At 47.0% G+C, this 23,578-nt stretch overlaps 1 protein-coding gene across 1 annotated transcript in view; it reads right to left on the minus strand.

Moving 5' to 3' along the window:
• Positions 1–23,348, minus strand: part of SH3BP5 (SH3 domain binding protein 5) — a 139,653-nt gene extending 116,305 nt beyond the window's left edge. Inside the window, exons 1-2 of the mRNA XM_029589352.1 lie at positions 22,887–23,348; positions 20,116–20,178 (exon numbers count right to left, since the gene is read on the minus strand). Coding sequence (XP_029445212.1) covers positions 20,116–20,178; positions 22,887–22,952 — 129 coding nt within the window. The 5' untranslated portion in view covers positions 22,953–23,348. The remainder of the gene's footprint in view (positions 1–20,115; positions 20,179–22,886) is intronic.
• Between the last annotated feature and the right edge of the window lie 230 nt (positions 23,349–23,578).

Below are 23,578 nucleotides of genomic sequence, written 5' to 3' on the forward strand. Positions count from 1 at the left end.
GCAGCAAAACACTGCACGGAGCGGCAGTAGCCACAGAGGCATTCACGGAGCGGGATGCCAGTGGCCAGTGGTTGGTGTTCCACCTTCACGGAGCGGAAGGATGGAGGGCTACCATCTCCAAATTAAATTAAAAAAAAAAAACATGGGTGGGCAAGAGTATATAAAATTAACAGAGAGTTCATAGGCTATAGGTATTACCAATAATTAGGCTTATTCAATATTTGTTGATAGTTAATGTGGCTTTCAATGCATACTTCACTTTCAATGTATATCCAGCATAGCTCTCTGCTTCAACAGCAGGGGAGAAGAAAAACTAATACTTCACGCATATCCAGCATAGCTCTCTGCTTCAACGGCAGGAGAGAAGAAATCTAATACTTCACGCATATCCAGCATAGCTCTCTGCTTCAACGGCAGGGGAGAAGAAATCTAATACTTCACACAAATCCAGCATAGCTCTCTGCTTCAACGGCAGGGGAGAAGAAAATCTAATACTTCACTCATATCCAGCATAGCTCTCTGCTTCAACAGCAGGGGAAAAGAAAAACAACCAATAAGGGCTGAATAATATAGTCTGGTAAACAAATAAGTATGGGTGTAGCTTGCTTGTTGCGGCAGTTACTACCACTAACTAATCAAGCTTGATACTTCATATTTCACTTGGATGCAGCTCCATCACTGCTCTCTGCATTAATGGTGGGGTGAAAGGGAAATAGAACCAAGGGTTGCTAAGAGCCAAGAGAAACAGATAAGTATGAAAGGAAAGAAGTGTGAAGCTTGCTGGGCAGACTGGATGGGCCGATTGGTCTTCTTCTGCCGTCATTTCTATGTTTCTATGTTACATGTGTGTCTATCTGTAGATGTTTGTATATATATAGAGACACACTACATATATACACGTGTGTCTATCTGTATATGTTTGTCTATATATATAGAGAGAGAGAGATAGTGACTATGTACACATATATACATACATATACACAAAAACATATATAGTATAAAACAATGCTAGAACAAATGAATAAATTGTACTGGGTACAAAGACAAACTTAAGAAATCAACCACAAATAAATACTTAAAATACTGCCAAGCATCAATTAACTCATACATTTATTATAGCTAGACATTAAAGCAATTATTCCTAAACAAAGAAACTTATTGATACCATAATACTTCCAAAAAGCCCATACTAGTGCCACATACATACCATTGAGCTCAACTCACACATTTACAAACATCCTTCCAATCACATACATTGTGTTTACTTAAAAATTCAAAGTTTATAAAACAGCAGTTAATTACAAAGCACAAATTTGGATAAACGCAGCTCCTGCTGCCCTGGATGGAGTGTAGGGAGGTGATTTATCCCTACCCAATCTGATCCCTGTGCAGGGGGCTTAAAAGCCAGGATTGGATGCACATTTCGGATGCGCTAGGCTAACACCCAATGCAAAATGGGGATTAGCGCATCCAAATCGAGTGTCCAAGCACTCTCGTAGCTAATAATGCTCACCACATGTAAATGCCATGTAGATGAGGCTATTAGCTACTGCCCCCGATGCCAAAAAAATCACATGCAAGAATTAACGCCAGTCCCGGAGCTGGTGTTTTAAGTCTTTATGCGCATCAAGGGCTCAAAATAAAGTAGAAATTACTGCTTTTCTGTGGTTCCTCCTACTTACTATCGTCCCGATACTAAGCAGGAGAACTCACAGGAAGCAGCATGAAAAAAAAAATCTCGACAACAGTCAGGTTAGGAAAACAGACACTCGTGAATTGGGTGTCTGTTTTCCTAACCGTGCACAGCCACTTCTCCTGGGCGCCCGATGCTAGGGCCACACAACGTATCCCTAGTGTGTCCTTTTTTAGCACGGCAGTTCATTTGCCTATTGCATTGGTCGCCCAGGAGAGGGGGGTGCACGCGCATTGAAATAAACGTGCACCCAATTTGGCTGCACATTTTTTTGCGCCCGATATTGCGTTGGCCCGTGTGCGGTCGCGAAAGAAGTCGTGCGCAGCCGCGCACGCACGCAGCTTAGCGAGAACAATGCTTACCGAGACTATTCCAGCTCTAGTCATCACTGTCCCATCCTCTTAGGACCATCCTCTGTATCTGTCCTAAGCTTGACTAAATTCGGTTACTATCTCCTCCACTAGTAAACTAGTGCATCCCTCTCAAGGGGAGCAGGTTAATCTGACAAGAGATTTCCTTTTGCAGCTCATGATTACAACAGTGGCAAATTGTCTTGTTATCCTATAACCCAGCAGTCTCCAAGCCCCAAGTCTGCAGCGAGTACACACCCTTCAGTGGAACCTCCACACTCTCCCCGCACCTCTGGATCTCTCGACTCAAAAAATATATATTGCAGAATCTGAAATGCACGCAATCTGAAATACCTCAGCTCGGAGTCTCTGCCATACTCTACCTCCTGGCATGTCACCCAAAGGAGCTCAAACGGCACCAAATACTAGTAACAGAGGGCATGAGATGAGCAGGAAGAGTGAGAGACCAAACTGCCCCCTCCTCTGGGGAGATTTACAGTACATGTTCCTGCTGGACTTGCCTTGCAGTACCAGAGAATTACAGAGCTTTCTTGCTGCGCTGCTCCAAGAATAGAACAGGATGCAGTGGGAGTGAGGATATCTTTAATTGAATCAAGCATAACAAATTGTAGAAACACAGAAATGACGGCAGAAAAGGACTGATGGTCCATCCAGCCTGCCCAGCAGGCTTCCCATGGTAGTATCTGCCTCGCCGTGCAGGTTACCCTCCATGTATCAGTCAGTTTTGCTTGCTGTGCTGTGCATGGCCGTAGAAGAAATCCTGTGTTTTTTTCTTAATGTCTGAGCATCAGTACCCCAGACTGTAAAAAAAAAAAGTCATGGCTCGTGTTGTTTGTCCCTGAATCCAAATTTCTCTTTCCTTTCAGCCCCCACCCCTTCCTTTGAAGCAGAAAACAATGTTGCAGTTGCATCCAAAACATCAAGCTTATTGGTTAAGGGCAGTAATCCCATGCTTCTGTTAAGGGTAGTAACCTCTGCACTGTGCTGGTTACCCCCATGCTCATCAGTTCCAAGGACCGTAAAGGTCGAGGCCCTCGATGGTTGCTGTCTAAATCCAATGCCCCTTTTCACCTGCCGTTGAAGCAAAGAGCAATGTTGAAGTTCCATCAAGTATTAAGGCTTATTGGTTAAGGGTAGTAACAGCCGCACCAGCAAGTTACCCCCATGCACACTTTCTTCGTTTCCTTTAGGACTTGGCATTAGAAGCAGTCCTGTGTTTTCCCCTTAAGTCCGTGTAACAATATCCCAGATCATGGACATTGGGGCCCTCAGTTGTTGTATGAATCCAATTCCTCTTATTCCCCTGCCGTTTAAGCAGGGAACAATGTTGCAGTTGCATTAAAAGTATCAAAGCATATTGGTTAAGAGTAGTTATCTCTATGCCTTCTGCTAAGGGTAGATACCACCGAACCAGCAAGTTACCCCCCTGCACGCTTATCTCATTTGTCTTCTGAATACACAGATGTTATTCTGCATCAGCTTTTGGAGCCTCATGGGAATACCAGTGTATCAGATTTGCAAAAAATCACAGATTCTGTCATTCTGGACAGTAGAAATTCATGTTACTCTTTCATGGTTGGAACTCACAATGGCAGAGTCAAGCAAAGCATAGTCACACAATTCCAAGACAATGCAAAGCCAGACACAAAAATCTATCGTGTTGTTCTCAGCAATAACAAGATGAACTGGAGAAAGTTTTGAAGGCCTTCCTTAATGTTTCCAAATAGTTTCCTTAGTGTCTCTACACCCATATCGCCCAGACAACAAAATCCTGCAGCACAGAACGGCTGAAAGCTACAGTATATATGGCAGGATTGGACTTTTGCCCATCAGCCAGGGATGCCACCCATGACTCCATCCTTACCCCTACCTTCTGGGACTCAGCTCCATGCCCATCCCTCAGGGAAGGGGAGAGACAGGGAATCAGCAGCGGGCCATTGACTCAGCCGCACCCAGTCCCAGCAGGGCTTGCTTGCATCTCCCCCGAGAGCAGCGCAAGGCTGAGCAGCTCTCCACCTGCAGGCAGAGGACCGCATTATCAATGCGGTGCCTAACTGCAAAGAGAGTCGTGCATTTTTTAGCCTGCACAAAACAAGCCGATTTCCAAACACAAGGTACCCAATTTGAAAAAAAAAAAAAAAATGGGGTTACATGACTTAAAAGAGGTGCATACATTTAAGAGAAGCAAAATGGGGGTGTAAGGTTAGGTGCATTAGTGACACGCTATCTATGCACACTCTTTTTGAAAATGCATACATTATACAAAGTCCCCACCTCACCCCTGGAACACCCCTCCCCCAGAGCACCTCTTTTCCGTAGCTGAGTTTCTGCATGTTATGAAAGCGCGTGCATAACCTTAGGCAGCTGAAAATCCACTTAAGTGCATTCAGCCCAGCGATCTGCGGAACTCGTTTTATGTGTCTGGATCCCGGACTAAGCCTGCGAAAATTTACCCCATCGTGTGTCACAAAGCTGTCATCTAGCACAGAAAACACTCCTGTCATGGCTCGGGTCCTGACTGAGTGCAGGGAAAACCACCCTAGGAGTGGCATAGGATTGCAGGGCAAAACGTAAGCGGTCTTCTGCCTAACCGGCCCCCCCCCCCCCTCCCTCCCCCGCAGGTGGAGCCCTTGAGTTCTGGGGGCCGGTAGGTCTCTTCTGCGGCTGTATAACATGGTGTGTCTGGAGCATGGCTTGAACAGGCAAACTAGGCTGGAGCAAGTCTTGAACAGGCTGGTAAGGCTGGAGCATGAACAGGAACAGAGTGCAGGTAAGGGCTGGAGCTGTTACAAAGCAGGACTGGATCCAAGAACAGGGACAGAACAAGGACTGGAGCAGATACCGGAACAGAGTACAAGCAAGGACCGAAGCTGAGACTTGAGGGCAGGCGAGGGGCTGATGCTGGATACAGCCAAGGGGTTGGATATTGAATACAGGCAAGACAGGACAATGATAATACTAACAGGGACAGGACACGGGAACACTGAACACAGAGGCCGAAAGGCACACACTAATCAAAGGCGGCCTGGATAGGCCGTAGAGCAGAGTAAGGCCTACGAAGGCCACGAGGCAAGGCAAGGAGCGAGAAGGCCGGAAGGCCACAAGGTGAGGCAAGGAGTGGCCAGGACAAGGAGTCAGGAGTGACTCCATGGAAAGGCAGGGAGGTTCTGGTAAAGCAAGGTTAAAGGGGGCTGAAGCTTGGGTGTGGTGCAGGCAAGGAGGAGGAGCTTGGCGAGGCTGGAAACATGGCTCCTGGTGGCAAGGAGACTACACCACAGAGTGAGTTGGATGAGCTGGGAGGAGACTGCTGCGGTGGCTAAGAACAGAGCTCACTGGAGGCCTCTGCAGGTGGGGAAGCATCATGGTTGGCTGATTCAGGGTAGGCTGAGGCTGCGTGGCAGGCGAAATCTTAACAGCTCCACAGCATGTACCAAGTCTACCAACCGGGGACACAGTTTACTTCAAAACCCTGTAACTGTACAAATTAACAGGAGAGTCCTGCCAAAATATCCAGTACAACAATTAAGCAATTACCACCCACAACATAGCAAGTGGGCAGCACTCCCTGTCTGCAGCGTGGCAACTGTGAAACCATATTAACCCTGAATGCAAGGAATGTATCTTTCATCGAGCAATGCTGCAGAAGCACACAGCCACCTCTGGCGCAGGGCCCAGAAAAAGACCTAATAATCATTCCAAAAATCCCAAACTCTTGAAAGCACCTTCCGCCGTGGCCAGAGATATTTGTTTTCCATGATCCTAAAAGTTCTAAACACCAAACATATTTTGAAATTTGGCTTGAAATTCTTTTCATATAAAAATGACATCAATGCGTCCTTAAGGATATCTGTTATGGGCTGTAATGTTTTCTCAAGGTTACGTAGGACTTGTTTTTCTCTGCCCTCACCATTTTGCTTCATTCTTAAACCCTCCCTTCCCCAGAAGGCTGATTCTGCCTTCCCTTGCCAGCTGATGCTAGAATGGAAGATTTTTCCGACACCGCCCCCCACATCTGGCCAGCAGGAGTCGCCACAGTAGCAACAGTTACCTATCCCTCCCACCTAGCGCTTAGGAACCACATTAACTCGACATCCCCAATCCCCACTGACCCTGTTGGCCAAAGGTTGCAAAGCCACATTCCTCGTAGCACAGCCCAGCCTCCATGTAGGCCTATTATATCTGAAATCTGGAACATGAAATTATATTTCAAAGGGGCATTTCATGTTAAAGTGCCTTTTTTTAGATTCATTTAAATTCAACAGGATATAATGTCATTATTGACATTACAATTCAGATCCAGAATGTATCCTGGCTAACAACCCTCTTCTCCAAGCCTTTTTGACAAAATACACTCTGAAGGACCTTTGCAAGTTATTACTGTGCCGTTGGCTGCTAGCCATTAATAACTTGGAATATCAGCTACATCTTGATTTTCAAGCTTGAGGCATCAGGTATCCACTTCCTGTTTCCCCCACTGCTATGAAAACAGTGCCAAGGGGAAAAAGGAAGCTGAAGCACGGTGCTGAAAGCCAAGCTTGCATTTTCACCTGAAGCACAGCAGCCTTCCTAACAATCCATCGGTAAATTAATAAGTTACTAATTGGCAGCACCCACTTTTACATTCACTCATTTCTCATCATGTTCTTGTCACAAATCAATGCAGCAGAATCCACTGCAATGTGGGCCCCTCCCCCCAGAACTGGACCAAGTCCATGAACTCATTTCACCTAGCACCAAGGCAACCTCTGCAAGCTGTGAGCTGGATTTGAACCAATGAGCCAGAGGTGAACCAATGAGCCAGAGGTGAAGGACTCTGCAACAACTCTCTTGAGCTGTCACATCTCCACAGCTGCACAGCAAGAACTTATAAAGATCCTTCAGAACTGCTGTATTTTATCAAGCAGGGTATTTCCCTGTTTGATCTCCCTTTCAGAGAACTAGTAACAATCATTTTGTATGTAGGCTCTACCTTTTATGACACTTCAAAGCAAATTACATTCAGGTACTGTGGGTTCTGTATTTCCCTATCCCCGGAGGATTTACAGTCTAAGGGGCTGATTTATTAAAGGTTTTCTCCCAGTTTGCATGTATGGGAAAAATGCTTAGTAAATCAGGCCCTAAGTTTGTACCCGAGGCAATGGAAGATGAAGTAACTCGCCCAAGGTCACAGGAGTATCGGTGGGACTTGAACCCTGACCTCCCCAGCCTGCTGCTCTAACCCACTACCACTAGGCTACCTGCTGCACTGCAGCATTAGAAACTTGGTGGTAGTTTTCTGGGGATGGAGGCTGAAAGTTGGGCTGGTGAGAGAAATGCATGCATGTCCTTGCCGAGAAAGAATGAAAGGCCTCTGTGGCAACTTGGGCAACAGCAGCTTGGAAACAGCCAGAAGGAAGGAAGGAGGCAGACTCTGGCTCTTTCCTTTTGAGCAATTTATTCACAGTGAGAAAAAACAAAACAAAACACAAAGTGCAAAGCAAAACAAAGAAACGATGCACCTCAAACATAGCAGGCATTAAGCTAGGCTGCCTCCCTGCCTGTTCCCCAGGGCCTCTCTAGCCCTTCTAGGGGAGGGGGCTCCTCCCTTCAGCCAGGATTCCTTGTGGGTCTGGATCATGAGGAAGTCCGGGAGAGGCAGCGGTGCCCCGGGGCCCTTAAGGTGGTCTGAGGGAGTTTCATATAGAAACCCTCACAGCCAGGGTCGGATTTCCCATAAGGCCAACCTAGGCCATGGCCTAGGTCGCAGCAGTCAGGGGGAGCGTATATACAGCAGAAATAACAATCAAACATTTACAAATTTTTCAGTATTATTTTGAAAAGGCCATATAAAATGCTGGTTTTTAAATTTACATCCATATACTTTAAATACATTGAGCGGTATGTTTACGCTGCCCATCTCTACAGTTTGCGCTGTCTTGCTCAGTCACAGGCAAAAAGCATTTTCTGTTTCTCTCTCACACACTCAGCGTAAAGCACGTGTTAAAGGAAAATTCCAGATCTGGCGTCACAATAGTGATTCCAAGTGATTCATTACGCTCATATTGCTTGTCTTCTACATATCTACTGATAATAGGTACATAAAATATATCGTTACTACTTTTATATACTGCTTTGTTAACTCAGGGCTGAAAGCCGTAAGCAGAAAAAGTTGACAGGGGTGTTTGCCAAATTATAAGGAGGCTGAGATTTTTATTACAAAACATGAAACATACACAACTTATGGCTTGTTTATGCAGCATCATTTAATGTGGTGTAATGTAATTTTGACACAAAATGCAAAACATTTCAATAAATTCTATAATGTCAGATGAGAATAGATGTAAATATTCTGCATTTTATGTCAATTTTATTCGCTGTTTTTTTGTATCGAATACGCCTTCTGGGTGAATAATTTGAACTAACAAGAGAAGTAATCGTCGTACCTCGTATGGGAACAGATAAGTATGTGAGAGAAAAAAAACCAAAGTGCGAAAGCTTGCTGGGCAGACTGGATGGGCCGTTTGGTCTTCTACTGCCGTCATTTCTATGTTTCTATATGTTTCTATATAGGCAGACGTCTGCATTTTGCAGGCTGGCTCAACCCAAACACGGGGCCCGGGCCGGGTTCAAAATATTTCAGCGCGGGTCGGACAGAAGAACTTCTGTAGGGTGATGCGGATCCCGCAAGCTGAAAATTGTTTTGCTGTTTTCGACTGTTTTATTTTGCTTCTGGGTTCACTCATCGCAAGTTTAAATGCGTTTCGAATAACTGGCAGGGAATAGTTACAGGATATTTCATATTTACAGCCTGCATCATGTTCTGACTCTGAAGAAAAATTGCCTTCATGATATACAAAAAGACGGTTTCTGTATGTAGACGGCGACTATAGATTGCCATTAATAACATCACGCTGACTATTCAAATCAGCCTAAAAATCGGAATCCTCAAAAGCCGCTGAAATGCTGGGTTCAGGAAACGTCGAGAAAGAATTCGCATTACCGCTGGAGTATCCTGAACCGTATCCGGACATTACGGTCCCGTAGAATCATCGAAATTTACGCGCTGATGAACTATGCCTCAACTTTTGAGGGGGAGGGGGGTGCAGAATTGTGCTTTGGCCTGGGGCACAGAGATGTGTAAATCCGGCCCCGCTCCCAGCCTCCTCCTGTTTTTTATCCAACGTGAGGACTTTCTGGTTCTCCTTCCACAGAAAATCCAAGAGGGAAAAGGCAGGTTTGCCAGGGCACAAGATGGTAATCCAACCTGGAGAAAGGAGGCCACAGGTATCCCTCAGCCTCTGCTCTGTGGTTCACTGTACTTGGAGAGTGGTGTTTGGCTTATGGGGGTCGGGGGGTTCTTAAATAGTTTCTATTCCTCCCCAGGGGTGGAAATCTCCATGGAAATACCTGATGTCACAAACTAGGAGTTCAAGCAAGATTCTGCTCTTTTGGCAGAAGATCTACGCAAGAATGGAACAGAAGAGACCCCGATAATCCAGGAACAATAAAGATTAAACTTGCCATTTTTTTGTCTTTCAGTTAAGGCAGAATGAATTTTGCAAAGTCTACACTTGAGAATTTAAATGATTTTCCCAAAAAGCAATATAAAATGTCACAGACAAAATACCTGCAAGGACCAAAGAGAAGGTTTTCTCTTATTCAGAAGAGCTCTCGGGATCATGAGCCTATAGTAGAAGCTGTACTGTCTATTTTATTTTTATTGTATTTATTTAATTATTTTTATATACCGTCACTCAGGATCCATCGCAACGGTTCACAACAGTTTAAAATACAGTGTTCCTAGCAGCTAATGTACATAATAAAAGCCTAAAAACTGCATAATAACATAACCATAGCTCTAGATATCTAATTTGCTACATTTATGTGCTGGTCATTCTGTCAATCCCCTAAAACCATATTTGCACTACCTTTTCAGGACATTGTATGATGGATTACATTTCCTTAGAATGTACTTTCAGTATTCTGCCAAAAATAAAGAACTTTAATTGAAGACAAAATGCAATAAAAATGATCTTCTCAAGGGATGCACAGACAGCAATTCGCTGTGCGTTTCCTGCTGATGAGCACATTGTCCGGCCTGTGTGCCAGTAAAAGTACGCACGGCGCATGTAACGGTAGCCGCTCCGACGAGTACGGGATGCTCTCTATCCCCAGCTGAGAAGAGGTGCACTCCCGGTGGCAGGGAGAGGTCGGGAGGGAGTGACCCTGTACACGCAAACACCTTTGTTCCCCATCATCTCTGACGGGGCCCTTACACTAATTCAGGAATAAAACTGAACAGTTCTGCATTTCTCTACTACATTCCCCATTAGTGAGACCCTGTGCAGGCATGAGACTGATATGGGTAGCAACACCACTCCATAACAGCCATGCTCTTGAAAAGCAAAGGAATTACAGTGTTCACAGCAATCCTAACATGCCTTGTAAAGGGACTTTAATCCACCAGTCACTTCTATGCTCCTTCTCCATCAGACAGGCCCACATCTTGGAAGCGAGGACAGACATGAAATCGATTTTTTTTTCCGCTGCTTTTCACTTTAGGGAAGTTCCACACGCTGCAGCCATGTTAGAATTACTGTGATACAGTATTTTCTCCAGCTGGGCCGCAGGATGTGAAACACTCTGGTCAGGGGCGGCTCAAGGCAATCTGCTGCCTGAGGCGAGGGATGAGATGACGCTCCCCCCTCTCCCTTTTCCACACACACCCCATACATGCCTACACACACATATCCACTCATTCACTTCTCTCCCCTCTTCCATACACACAAGCCCGCGGGACATGCGCTCCACTTCTTCCTCCTCCTCCTCCAATAGCGTCGGCCCGCTCTGCCCTTGTTTTATTTTCGGCGCACGGCCCAACACTGTTGCTCCTCCTCCTCCTGTGTCTTCAGTTTCCCGTGCAGGAGGGCGACGCTCCTGCTCGTCCTTCTTGTCGCACGGCACCGGTCCTCATGTTTTCTCCCGGGGGCACGGGTGCTGATGCACCTCCCTTCTGGGAGCGCACGCTGCTCCAGGCCCTCTCTCTTCCGACCTTCGGCAGCAGGGCTCCCGGAGTTTTCGGGTGCTGGCCCGGAGGCCCGGCAGTTCGTTTGGAATTCCAGAGTCTCCGGGCCAAATCCGAAGCGTTCCCAGGTAGGAGTGTGAGGCAGCTGTGGCAGGCGCAGGCAGTCTGAGGCAGGCGCCACAGTGGCATCTGAGAGAAGCATTTTTTGCTGCCTCAAAATTCTGCCGCCTGAAGCGGCCGCTTCACCCTGCCTCGTTATAGAACCGCACCTGACTCTGGTTCCTCTAACACTGAGCTAAAGTAGCAACAGCAGTAGCTCCCCTTACTATGGGGCCGATGCAATACGGTGCGCTCAGCCGAGCACCCTGTTAACCTGCAGTCGGACATGGGTAGAACAGGCGCTAATCAATCCCTAATGCAATAAGGGGATTAGCGCATATTCAATGTACTTCCAACGCGGAGTGAATCTAATAGCGTTCATCACATGCAAATGCATGTGAATGAGGTATTAGGCATTCACTCCCGATGCAAAAAAAAAATGTGCGTCTCGGACGCACATTTAACTGTCATCTATTAACGCCTGCCTGGAGCAGGCGTTAATAGCTGTGCGCCTCAAAAAAAAAGTACAGAAAAGCAGAAAAAACTGCTTTTCTGTTCTGCCTCCTACTTAATATCATTATCAGTGCCTGCCAGCCTGCAAAATGTACTTGGGAGCAAAGTAAGTCATGAATAGTGATTCCCCTGGTGCCCCCCCTCTTCCGAGACTGGGGATGTGATGCAGGGAAGCAGGCTAAGCAGATGAGTCTTTTACTAGCTCAGGAGCCAATGCAATAAAGTCGCGTAGAAAGCGGGCGCACCAGGCGCATTGAGTGGGCACTGACTGTTCAGCGCCCGCTTTCTAAGCGACTTTATTGCATCGGCCCCTTGAGCTAGTAAAAGACTCATCTGCTTAGCCTGCTTCCCTGCATCAGATCCCCAGTCTCGGAAGAGGAGGGGCACCAGAGAAATCACTATTCACGACTTCCTTTACTCCCAAGTGCATTTCGCAGGCTGGCAGGCACTGACTAGCTTTGAATCAGGGCCAGTGCGTGTCATTAGGCGAACTAGGCGGTTGCCTACAGTGCCAGCCATTAGGAAGCACCAAAGAGCCGCGAAGGGAACTATACCGCTCGCAGCAAAGAGGAGTAGAGATTCGGCGGGCCACAAGCAGTGCCCAACCTGCTCGCGGCCAAAAGAAGCACACACTCGGCGGGCGCGAATGAGGTAGGACTCGGGGGCGGGCACGACCGGGGGAGGCGGGCACAAGGCAGAAGGTCCACCTAGGATGCCTAATACCCTTGCACCGGCCCTGCCTTGAACCAGTGTCTCACGCTTCCAGGTGGAGCTACCGGCCTTCCTGAAGATGGCTGTGCAACCCCAGTTATTATTTCTGTGTTTCTGCAGTTTTTTCCTGCATTCCGACTGGCCCTGCACGGTGTTTCTTCTCCACCTTGGGGCTGTGCTTCCTGCTGATTCATTGACGGGTGGTGATTGCTTATTCCGTGGTTGCCCTGTATTTGCTGCCTGTCTCCTGAGTGCCTGGAGATCTTGTTTACCCTGCAATCCTGTGCCTTATTGCTTGGACCTTCTGATTCTTCTTGGACTCTGTGGTTTTTGACCTTGACTGCTTTTTTTTTTGCATTTGACTGTTCACTGCAGAAAGTACAGCAAAGAATGAATTAACTTTGTTCAGTTCTTGTCTGTTTATGGCAGGCATATGCTGGCAGTGAGCTTCGGGGATCCTTTTCCATGGTGGCCACCTGTGTCTCCGCTCAGGGGTTCCCTGACACACGCAAACCTGCAGTCAGTCGCTGGCCTCCGCAGGGTATGAAAAGGCCTGAAGGAGCAGTTTCTTACAGTGTACAGATTCAATTAAAAAACGGTTATACCAACTGGGAAAGCACGTGACATGATGTCACCAGGAGGCCCGATGCTTAACACTCGCAAACCTATATGCCCGCACTTCGTCCGCAGCGCATCCAGCCACATTAAGCGGATTTCAGAAAATCAACAGCTTCCTTCCCTCCCCAGGGCCGGTGCTAGCTTTCTTGCTGCTCTGTGCAAACAAGTGGTGTACTGCCCCCCCCCCCCCCCCCCCCGTGATTCATTCATCTCCCTCCAGTAATCTAAACTTTAAAATCTGACATTCCTCCCTACCCGGGTCCACCACCCCTCTCCTCTGAAACCCATGGCCAATGCAAGAGTATTAGATGCCCTAACACCCACTCCCCCACTCTGGCCCTCTACAGCACACAGTTACAAATTATGCATCTATATAATAGCAAATTCTGCATTAAAATAACATTCAGAGTACAGTCTTCTGTACTTTGAATGTTATTTGTAACCTATGTATTATATTTACATGCACTGCTGTGGTGCCAACCAGAAAACCCTGCAAAAATACTCATATGTTATTAGGCCTATTGTAATGCATGTTGAATGCGGGCTTGACCCTCAGAAAGCCATGAGTAAACAATTATAAAACAGCAAACCTCCCATGCCAAAACAGCACTAACTGCTAGCATTCAAACAATAACAATCTTGCCTATGAAAAAGCAACTCTGCAAATATAAAACCAGCTCTTAAAATACCAATACACCTCTTATTAGGAAAACAGAACAAGCCAAGCTGCTATACAACCCTTCACAGAAGCTACACACTAGCAGAACACTTCACCTCTGTCACACATGCAAAACACTGACAGATCCTCACTAAATACAGAACAAAGAGACCATAAAGTAAAAAATAGAAATGTGCAGATAAAAACTGAACACAACATTGCAAAAAAACCCAGACTGTTTACAGTGCTACAATGCAAAAACAGAAACCACCATTCCTCATAAAATATCAAATAATACAAGAAATATAAAATATCAATCATAATAGTAAAACCATATTAATAACGAAAAGAGCTTTATGTGTTGGGTGGTGAAAGATTAATGCACAGGGACTGGGAGAGGCTCCTTGGTGTGTTAGTGTCTGATGATCTGAAGGCGGCAATGTGATATGGCAATAGCTAAAGCCAGAAGAATGCTGGGCCGCATAGAGAGCGTAATAACCAGTAAGAAAAAAGAACTGAAACTGATAATGCCCTTGTACAGGTCCTTGGTGAGGCCTCACCTGGAGTACTGTGTTCAGTAGTGGTGCCTGTATCTCAAAAAGGATAGAGACAGAATAGAGGCGATCTAAAGAAGAGCAACCAAATTGGTGAGGGGTCAGCACTGGAAGACTTATGAGGAGAAGCTGAAGGATCTGAATATGTATATCCTGGAAGAGAGGAGGTGCAAGGGAGATATGATGCAGACCTTAGATACCTGAACGGTTTTAATGATACATGAACTTTGAACCTTTTCCATTGTAAAGAAAACAATAGAACTAGAGGTCACGAAATGAAACTCCAGGGAAGACAACTCAGAACCAATGTCAGGAAATATTTCTTCATGGAGAGGGTGGTGGAGGCCTGGAATGCCCTTCTGGAGGAGGTGGTGAAGATGAAAACAGTGAATTAAAAGGGGCATGGGATAAACACTGTGGATCCCTAAAGGCTGAAAATAAAGAAAAGAGTGCATGGAGGTAACTGGAGGTAACTTGCTGGTATGGCAGTTGCTACCCTTAACAAATAAGCCTTCATACTGTTAATGCAACTCCATCACTGCTCTCTGCTTCAATGGCAGTGGGCAAGGGGGAGTTGGATTCAGACACCAACCAACGAGGGTCCCGACTTTTATGGTTTGGAGATCAAATAAACATGGGGGTAACTTGCTGATGTGGCGCTCACTACCCTTACTCACTAAGCCTGATACTTTTGATGCAACTCTAACATTGCTCTCTGCTTCCACGGCAACAGTTAAGGGAAATTGGATTCAAACAGCATCCGAGGGCTCTGACTTTTATGGTCTGGGAAACTGATGCGCATGGGGGTAACCTGCACAGTGCGGCAGATACTGGCACAAGCTTGCTGGGCAGACTGGGTGGATCATTTGGTCTTTTTCTGCTGTCATTTCTTTGTTTCTATGTTTCTATATATTTCAAGAAAGCTGAAGAATAAACATCCAATATTTCAAAATTAATTTAAATTGTTTTTTTAATTTCCCAAACACCAGTAAAATATTTCAAAACAGCAGACACAAGCACCCAATAATTAATACTAATAAGGATTTTAAAAAAAATTTCCACTCTCCATACCTGGGGATTAGTGATAGAGGGTGGGCACCCAAACTTTCTCCTTTCTCTCTCTCATATAAGCACACACACTTTCTTTCTCTCATACATACTCATGCTCCCACACACACATGCTTCCTCTTCCTCGATGCACATACTCCCCCTCTCCCACACGCAAGCGTGCACAAACACACACATGCTGTCTCACACACACACACATACACCTGCTATCACACACATGCTGTCTCACACCACACATACAAATGCTGTCTCACACACATGCTGTCTCACACACACACATACACATGCTGTCTCACACACACACATAACCTGTCTTCACACATACACACACACATAAGCTGTCACACACATGCTGTCTCACACACACATGCTATCACACACATGCTGTCTCACACACACACACAAATGCTGTCTCACACACATGCTGTTTCACACACACACATACACATACTATCACACACATGCTGTCTCACACACACATACAAATGCTGTCTCACACACACACATAACCTGTCTTACACACACATACACACACATAAGCTGTCTCACACACATGCTGTCTCACATACACATACATGCTGTCTGACACACATGCTGTCTCACACACACACATGCTATCACACACATGCTGTCTCACACACATACATACAAATGCTGCCTCACATGCATGCTGTTTCACACACACACACACACACATACTATCACACACATGCTGTCTCACACACACATACAAATGCTGTCTCACACACATGCTGTCTCACACACACATACAAATGCTGTCTCACACACATGCTGTCTCACACACACACATAACCTGTCTTACACACACACAAGCTTACACACACACACACACACACAAGCTGTCTCACACACACACAAGCTGTCTCACACACATGCTGCCTCACATACACATACATACACATGCTGTCTCACACACACATGCTATCACACACATACTGTCTCACACACACACATAAAAATGCTGTCTCACACACACACACATACAATCACACACATGCTGTCTCACACACACATACAAATGCTGTCTCACACACATGCTGTCTCACATACACATACATACACATGCTGTCTCACACACATGCCGTCTCACACACGTAAGTTGTCTCAAACTCACACATACATATGCTGTCTCACACTCATAAGCTGTCTCACATACACATACATACACATGCTATCTCACACACATGCTGTCTCACACCCACACACATACACATGCTGTCTCACACACACACACATACACATGCTGCCTCACACACATGCTGTCTTACACACATACATAACCTGTCTCACATAACCTGGGAGCTCTGGACCCATCTTTTCATTTTGGCCTCTATCGGGTCAGGATCACAAGGTGGCCTCCATTCCACTGAGCTCCTGGTGGGATGCGGTTCGCCGGCAGCCCAAAGCCTCTTCTCTACTTAGGCCATCGGCAGAGAGACTGGGTTCACCGAGCGGACCATGGCCTCACTATCTCGGCTCTTTCCTTTACTTCTCATCCCCTTACCTCACCACCTCAGTTCTTCCTCCCCTTTCCTTCACTATCTTTCCTCTTTCCCCCCACTTTTTCCTCCTTCTCTCCCTCCAGAGGCTCTCCCCTCCCCTCCCTTCCCTTCCCACACTACCTCAGTTCTTCCCCCCTTTCTGTCCCTCTAGAGATTCTTCTCCTTCTCACCCCTTACTATCTCAGATGATTCCCCTTTCTCACCTTATTTCCTCATTACCTCAGCTTTTTCCCTCTCTTCCCCCTCTCCCTCCCTTGCTCTTTCCTCCCCTTCCTATGCTTTCATCACTTTTTTCCTCCCCCCCCCCCCATGCTCTTCCCCCACCTTCTCACCCAGTCACTCCCAGGCTCTTCTAGTCTTCTTCCTGTCCTCCCACTCCAAGTGCTGGGACTCCCTAGCACAGTTTATTAGAGTCGCGCTTCTCGCTCATCCCGCACGAGCCTGCCGCAGGGGTAGCATTCCAGTGACATCATCCCCTCCTGCTGCATAGCCAGTCTCACGGTAGAAAAGTGTGAAATCTCGCTGCTCCTCTCGTGATCCCGACCCCACAGCAGCAGCAGGAGGTGAGGTCACTCAAATGCTGCCGCTCAACGCAAAGGATGCGCTTATTTTTCCCCCTACATCGGATCAGGCAGGGGTTTGGGAAAAGCCTCGCATGCAGCCCGCGGCTTTTTCTTCGGCTGCCCTCAGGGTGGCGTCTTCCGGGTGGAGCCGCAGCCTCCACTCCATTTTGGCCACTGGTGGTCCCAGGCCACCACCTCTTTGGAGCCGCCGCCCTGTGCCAGGGCACGGCTTGCACAGTGCATTGCGCTGGCCCAGCCTCCCCCTCAACCGGTTGTGGCTTTAAAGGAGGCAGTTATCAAGCTGTCCACATTGGAACAAAGCCTGTGTGTGTACTTTTTGCCCGTGTAAGTCATTTTGCCAAAACTGTCCTCAAAGTGGGCAATTTTTCAGTTGTATTTTTATTTGATCCTCAATTTTTTTTTCCCCTCTATTTCTTTGTTCTGTGAACTAAGGTTGTTTGCTTTGTATTTGTTTCCTGGGGTCAATGTCATCATCTAACAAGAAGTGTTTCCTGGTATACATTGTTGAATGTTAATACATACAACATTTTTAAAAAAATGGAAAATTCGTAACCACTGGACCAGGAAGCATAAGTGTGAAATCTGTGAGCAGCAGCAGCACCAGTCGACAGGGCTTTAAGCCCAGCTACTGTCGATCTGCTCACTTTTCAAAAGCAGTCGCGATTCAATTAACTGTAAAAATTCCAAAAAAAATATAAACAGTAAAAGATAAATCTTCCACTGCTGCTTGGCAATGGTAAAAGAGACTGTCAAATGCCAGCTCTGAGATGTTTAAGGGCCAGGCATTCAGGAATGTAAATATCAATAAGGAAGGGAGGAATTCAGGGATGTGGAGAAGAACAGGGAAACAGTGCCTCCCAACCCTCTCCCAGTCGGGTGTTCATGATTTCTACAATGAATATGCACCAGATAGATTTACATACCCTAGGTCTCCGATGCATGCAAATCCTTCTCATGCATATTCATTGTGGATATCCTGAAATCCCGACTGGTTAGGTGTCCTTCCAGGAAAGGGTTTGGAGATTGTGGAATAGGTGTTTGAAGAAAAGCATTTTTTTTTTGTTTTTAGCAACTATGAGCGATACTAAAAAACACAAAAATCTAAAAAAGAATCACACACTGCCATGAGCCCTATCTTCTTTCCCTATAAGTTTCAACCAATCTCAGGCAGCCAGCTGACATGAGAGAGAGAGAGAAACTGGTAGGGAATCAGGGGAGGTGGTAGTAAGAGAGGTAAGACTGATGGAGATATGGGAGGAGGGGAAGTGAGAGAGAGACTATTTAGTACCCACATAAATTTGAAATGGAAATTAAGGGATGAATTTACTTTTTTTTTTCACCACATAGACACAGAATGGGAAAACAGCCTAGGTAAATCAGAGCCTGTGGCAGGCCTTGGAAAGGGATTCTCTCCCTATCCCCCGCCATTAGCTCCTAACTTTCAGGCCCATACAGTAAAGTGCACTCGGCATGTTGATGAGGCTATGCAGCCGGGATACTGAAAAAAAAAAATGTGTGGCCACGCTCCCAGTGATATTAAGTTGGAGGAACCAAAAATGTTAAAAAAATAAAAAAATTTTTTTTTGTTTTTTTAAAATGTGCCGGCCGAGGGTCAGGAAACCAGAGCGTCGGTTTCCTGAACCCGCTGACAGCCACCTCTCCCGGGTTTCCGCTGCTAAGGTAGGCGCTAGGGACGCATCCTTTTTAGCGCGACCCCTCATTTAAATACAGGATCGCGCACCCGGGAGAGGTGGCTGGGCGCGCGTCGAGAGAGCGGGCACTCAACACGGTGCGCCCGTTCCCCCTCGCTTCTTATTGTATCGGCCTGTCTACCAGCTGGCTTCTAGATCCAGAGAAAGGCCTGGTTTCCAGTGTCGTTAAAAAGCACATTTCCAGAGGCTCTCCTAGCAAAGAGAAGGGGGCTCATTTCCTGTGCTCTGTAGAGACAGCATCCTTGGCCCATACAGTCAATGTAATGCCTAACTGTAATTGCATAGGAGTATCCTGGACATGAGGCATCGTGGACATGTGGCAACGGCAATAATAATGCGCTAATGAATTTGAGGTCAAGCTGCATTACTTGGCTTGCCAGCATAAGTATGTTATTTCCATGCTGCCCGGCTAGTGCTCTGTATCCTGTACGCAGGCTGCTGAGTAATGCTGCTGCTCGCTGAGCTATAGTGCAAGACACAGAGCAGCCTGACACATAAACCTTTAGAAATGCACACAAATGGTACAACATATGGAACAAATCTCTATTCAGAGCTGAAGCCTGCTGTGTTTAGAGTACTATCAATTCCCTTTTAGTGTATGCTTGTTGATACATTTTTACAATGTGCAGTTAACAAAAAAAAAAAGATGTTTGTTTTTTTTTCTGCCAAAAAGGCATAAATGATTATCGTTAAGTGGATTAAACTGTATTCCCCCCCTCATGCCCCCCCCCCCCCTCTTCCACTCCAGTTTAGTTATTTGGCATTTTATGTACACTTTCTCAGGATGGCAAGGCCAAGCTCGAGAAATCGGCCCACCAACAGCATGGGGAGAAAAGAGAAAGCGAGACAGCAGATAAAGACCACAAGACCCGTGCAGGCTGCCCGTTTCCTCTTCCTGCTGTATACCACAGACCCTTTCACTTCTCTGTGCTTATCCCACGGCTGAGCTGAAACCCACCCTCTGAGGCAGAGAGAGGAAGGAACACCAAGCAGAAAGGATCATATACCTCAAGTTCAGTTTCCCTTCGATTGATCTCATCTGTGGCTTGATTAAGCTTTTCCAGTTCCCCCTAGGAAAAAGGGGGGAAAAAAAAGGGGATGAAGAAAGAGATACACACATGCGGAATAGGTATAGCCAAATCTATGCAATCAGACACCAACCCGAGTGATACAAGATCCTGGAGATTTTAAAGCAAATATTATCAAAACCAAAAATACAAATAATCAGTTTGAAAAAGTCAAATTTTAGGATACCCATTTTTTTATTTTTATTTTACTTTATATTTGCTTTCTGAGAAGAAATGAGCATTTGGGGACTGAAGATGTTGAAAACTCCTCTGACATAGCCACCCTCACCGGGGCAATATAATGGAAAAGAGAACAGTTTGAAAATGTGAAAAAAGCTTTTCTTGCCAACCTAAGAATCAGTGCCGTGGCGGGCCCCAGTGCACAAAGCTAACATTTGCTTACTGTTTTAGAATGCACAGCAGGATGGGCCAATTCCACGGATTTGATTTGCATATCTTTGCTGTTGCGCCACAGCCATAAACAGATCTTAGACACCCCCCACTTTCCCGATTCCTCTCCCTCCCCTCCCAGCACAGTGTCCCTTTAAGGGTCTGCAAAGCAGGGCTTCGTCCAGTCAAACTCTCTGCTGCCTATACCACTCTGAAACATGCAAACTAGGAGAACAGATCAACCAAGGGCTGACACTTGGCTTTGGGGGGTGAGAAGTTTTTAATTCCCACAGAGCTCTCTTTCACCTTGAAAAAAAAAAGAAAAGAAGGAAAGAAAACAATATCTATGAAAAGAATGCTCTTTGATCATTAAAAAAAAATAATAATAATAAGCAAGGCAGACAGGAGCCGAGCCAAGAAGCAGATGCTGTGTCGGGGGCAGTCTGACGCGTGGAGCGGCGGCGGCAGGAGCGGATGAAGCGCTAGGCAGGAGCTCTGCTCTGGAATTTTAAATAAAAGCAGAAGCGGGGACAACGTTCCAGAAATTCTCCTCTGCTTCATCTCAGGCTGATCAGTTACTTACCAGCAAAAAAAAAAATAAATTAAAAAAAACAGCGCTTCGGTCTTTAGCCAAGGAGACAGGAAAGCCGTGGTGGAATGTTTTATTCATTTTACGCTGAAAAGCCCCTTGCAAGTATCGGATGAGCCAGACATCCGTGAAGAAAGGCACTTATCGTGCTCAAGCAAGAGCAAATATGTTACCCGATACTCCCCGAACCCAAAAAAAAAAAAAAATCACCCAGGCTGTTCTCATCCAAAACCCTCCCTCCATCCACTCACAAATATATTTTTGAGGTATGGTTGTGGAAAAATTGTTTCTTATATGTCTGCATTTTAGTTTCAAAAGCCACCTATGGTATTTATCATGAATGAAGTTTTATGTACACAAGTCAGATCTTTGTATCTCTTATGCAGGATCAGAAAAATCCTTTTCTCTTAGTCACTGCTAACACAATTCCAGCATCTCACATCAGCAGGCTTCTGGTCCTTCCACTTTCCTTTATTATTAATATATTTCTTTTGGGTTGGCAGTTTCTCCTTTTTTTTTTTTTTTCTTCATTTGGCTCGGTCAGACTCGGTGCTGGGATTCTGTCACTGTGAACCATCATTCACAACTACCTGAGGAATTCCCCTCCCCCCATTCCTAGTCTGGTTATTGCTGCAATGGTTCTGAGGTTGGGAGCCATGCACCAGGCTCCTTCTGGCATCCTGGCTCTAAATCCAGCCACCAGGTGTCGCCCTTGGAGTAACTTCCTCTCCCATCCACCCAGGCCTGTGAGCGCTGCCTGGACAGTATCCCCCTGCCAACCTGGGGAATGGAATTGGCCCAGCAATCAAACCAGGGAACATTCTGCGTGGAAGTGCACAGCACTTGTCACGGAGCCAGTGGGCCAGCCCAAATGTCCACTTTCTAGCCATATCCATATTGTTAAATTATAATACATTCTGAATGAGAAGTACGGGCGCCACTTAACAGGAAAATGTCAACATAAGCCCAGCAAGCGCGCATTTCCCAGCCCACTCACAACATCTGCTGAACCAAAATCTGAGAGTGGCCATCTGCCTGCAAGATATAAGGACAATGCAAGTGCTGGGGTTTGCTTGGGAGTTTTTTTTTTCCTTTAAATCCCCATACAAAAAAAAAAAAAAAGCTTTCTGAAAATCCCCCAATGTGCAACACTTTGCAGCACCAGGACTTCAAAACTCCAGGCCTGACTAATCTGTTCCCTTCTCACCTGGAGTCAGGTGATGTCTGCTGCTGCTGCTGACACTTGCTCTCCTCCACCACCCATGCAGGAATGAAACCACCCGACGATATCAAGGGAGACATACATCCAGAATATCGTTTCCCACCCGAGCCCTTGCTTAGGAGTACATTGCATTATTATTATTATTTTATTTTTTTTTAAATAATTTACGAATTCCAATTCTTTGAGCACAAGCCAGGGAATTCCTACAGCAGTCGGAACAAACATCCCTCTCACCATTTTTCACGATCACAAAACATCCACTCGAGTACCGAAACTCAAAAAAAAAAAAAAAAGGAGGGGGGGGGGGGAGCTCGGCCTATGGGGATAATCAAAGAGCACAAAAAGGGAAGCCGGAGCTGCCGCCCTCACTCGGTCCTGCAGACAGTGAGGCCCCCCCCCTGCCCGCCCTGACAGCCATCAGCCCTGCCCCCGCTGCCCCCGGCCCCGGCTCCTCTCCTGCCTGTGCCCGGCGGGGAGAGGAGAGAGCAGAGGCAGCGGCTCCGGCCTCACCTGGATCCGGGGATCCACCTCCTCTTCCTCGGGGCGGCCCGGGCTCCTCTTCAGCGCTGGCTCCATGCTGGGGAGGGGGGGGACACGGCGGCGGTGGAGAGACCCCCAGTGCTCCGTTTCCCTGCCTCTCCTCCCTTCTGCTCTCTGCTCGCCGGCGCCGCACGGAGGGAGGAGTCCCCTCCCCTCCCCTCCCCTCCCTCCTTCTCGCTCCGGCTCTCGCTCTCCGCCCGGGTCCAACCGCGACCCGCCTGGCTAACAGCCCCGATGGCAACGGGCCCCCGACCCCTGCGCCTTGCGGCTCCGGCCTCGCCCGAGGGAGTCCCCAGACTGCGGGGCGCGTCCGTCCCGCTGGGTTCTCCCCCCCCGCATGCGAAAAGCGCAGACCAATCAGATCCGGAACCGCAAATGGGTCCGGCTCCGGGAGAGAGGCGACGGAAAGGGGGTTCTGCGCCGGGGGGGGGGGGGGGGAGCTGTCAGCTGGGGCCGGGAGTTCCGCCAGATGCGTCCTGCGCGGGGCGCTGTGCCCCCAGCCGGCGGGAAGAGGCCCTGCAGCCTGCCCGCCTCCCCAGAAAAGGGGGTCTCCGCCCTGGCCCTGACAGCAGCATGCACCAGCAGGCCCGGGGGCTGGGGGCCCAACCTGTCAGCTCGGTGTGCTGCTCGATATCTTACGGTTTCATGGAGCAGCAGGTTTT

Source organism: Rhinatrema bivittatum, chromosome 2, assembly GCF_901001135.1.
Source record: "Rhinatrema bivittatum chromosome 2, aRhiBiv1.1, whole genome shotgun sequence".
In the NCBI taxonomy this organism is placed as follows: Eukaryota; Metazoa; Chordata; class Amphibia; order Gymnophiona; family Rhinatrematidae; genus Rhinatrema; species Rhinatrema bivittatum.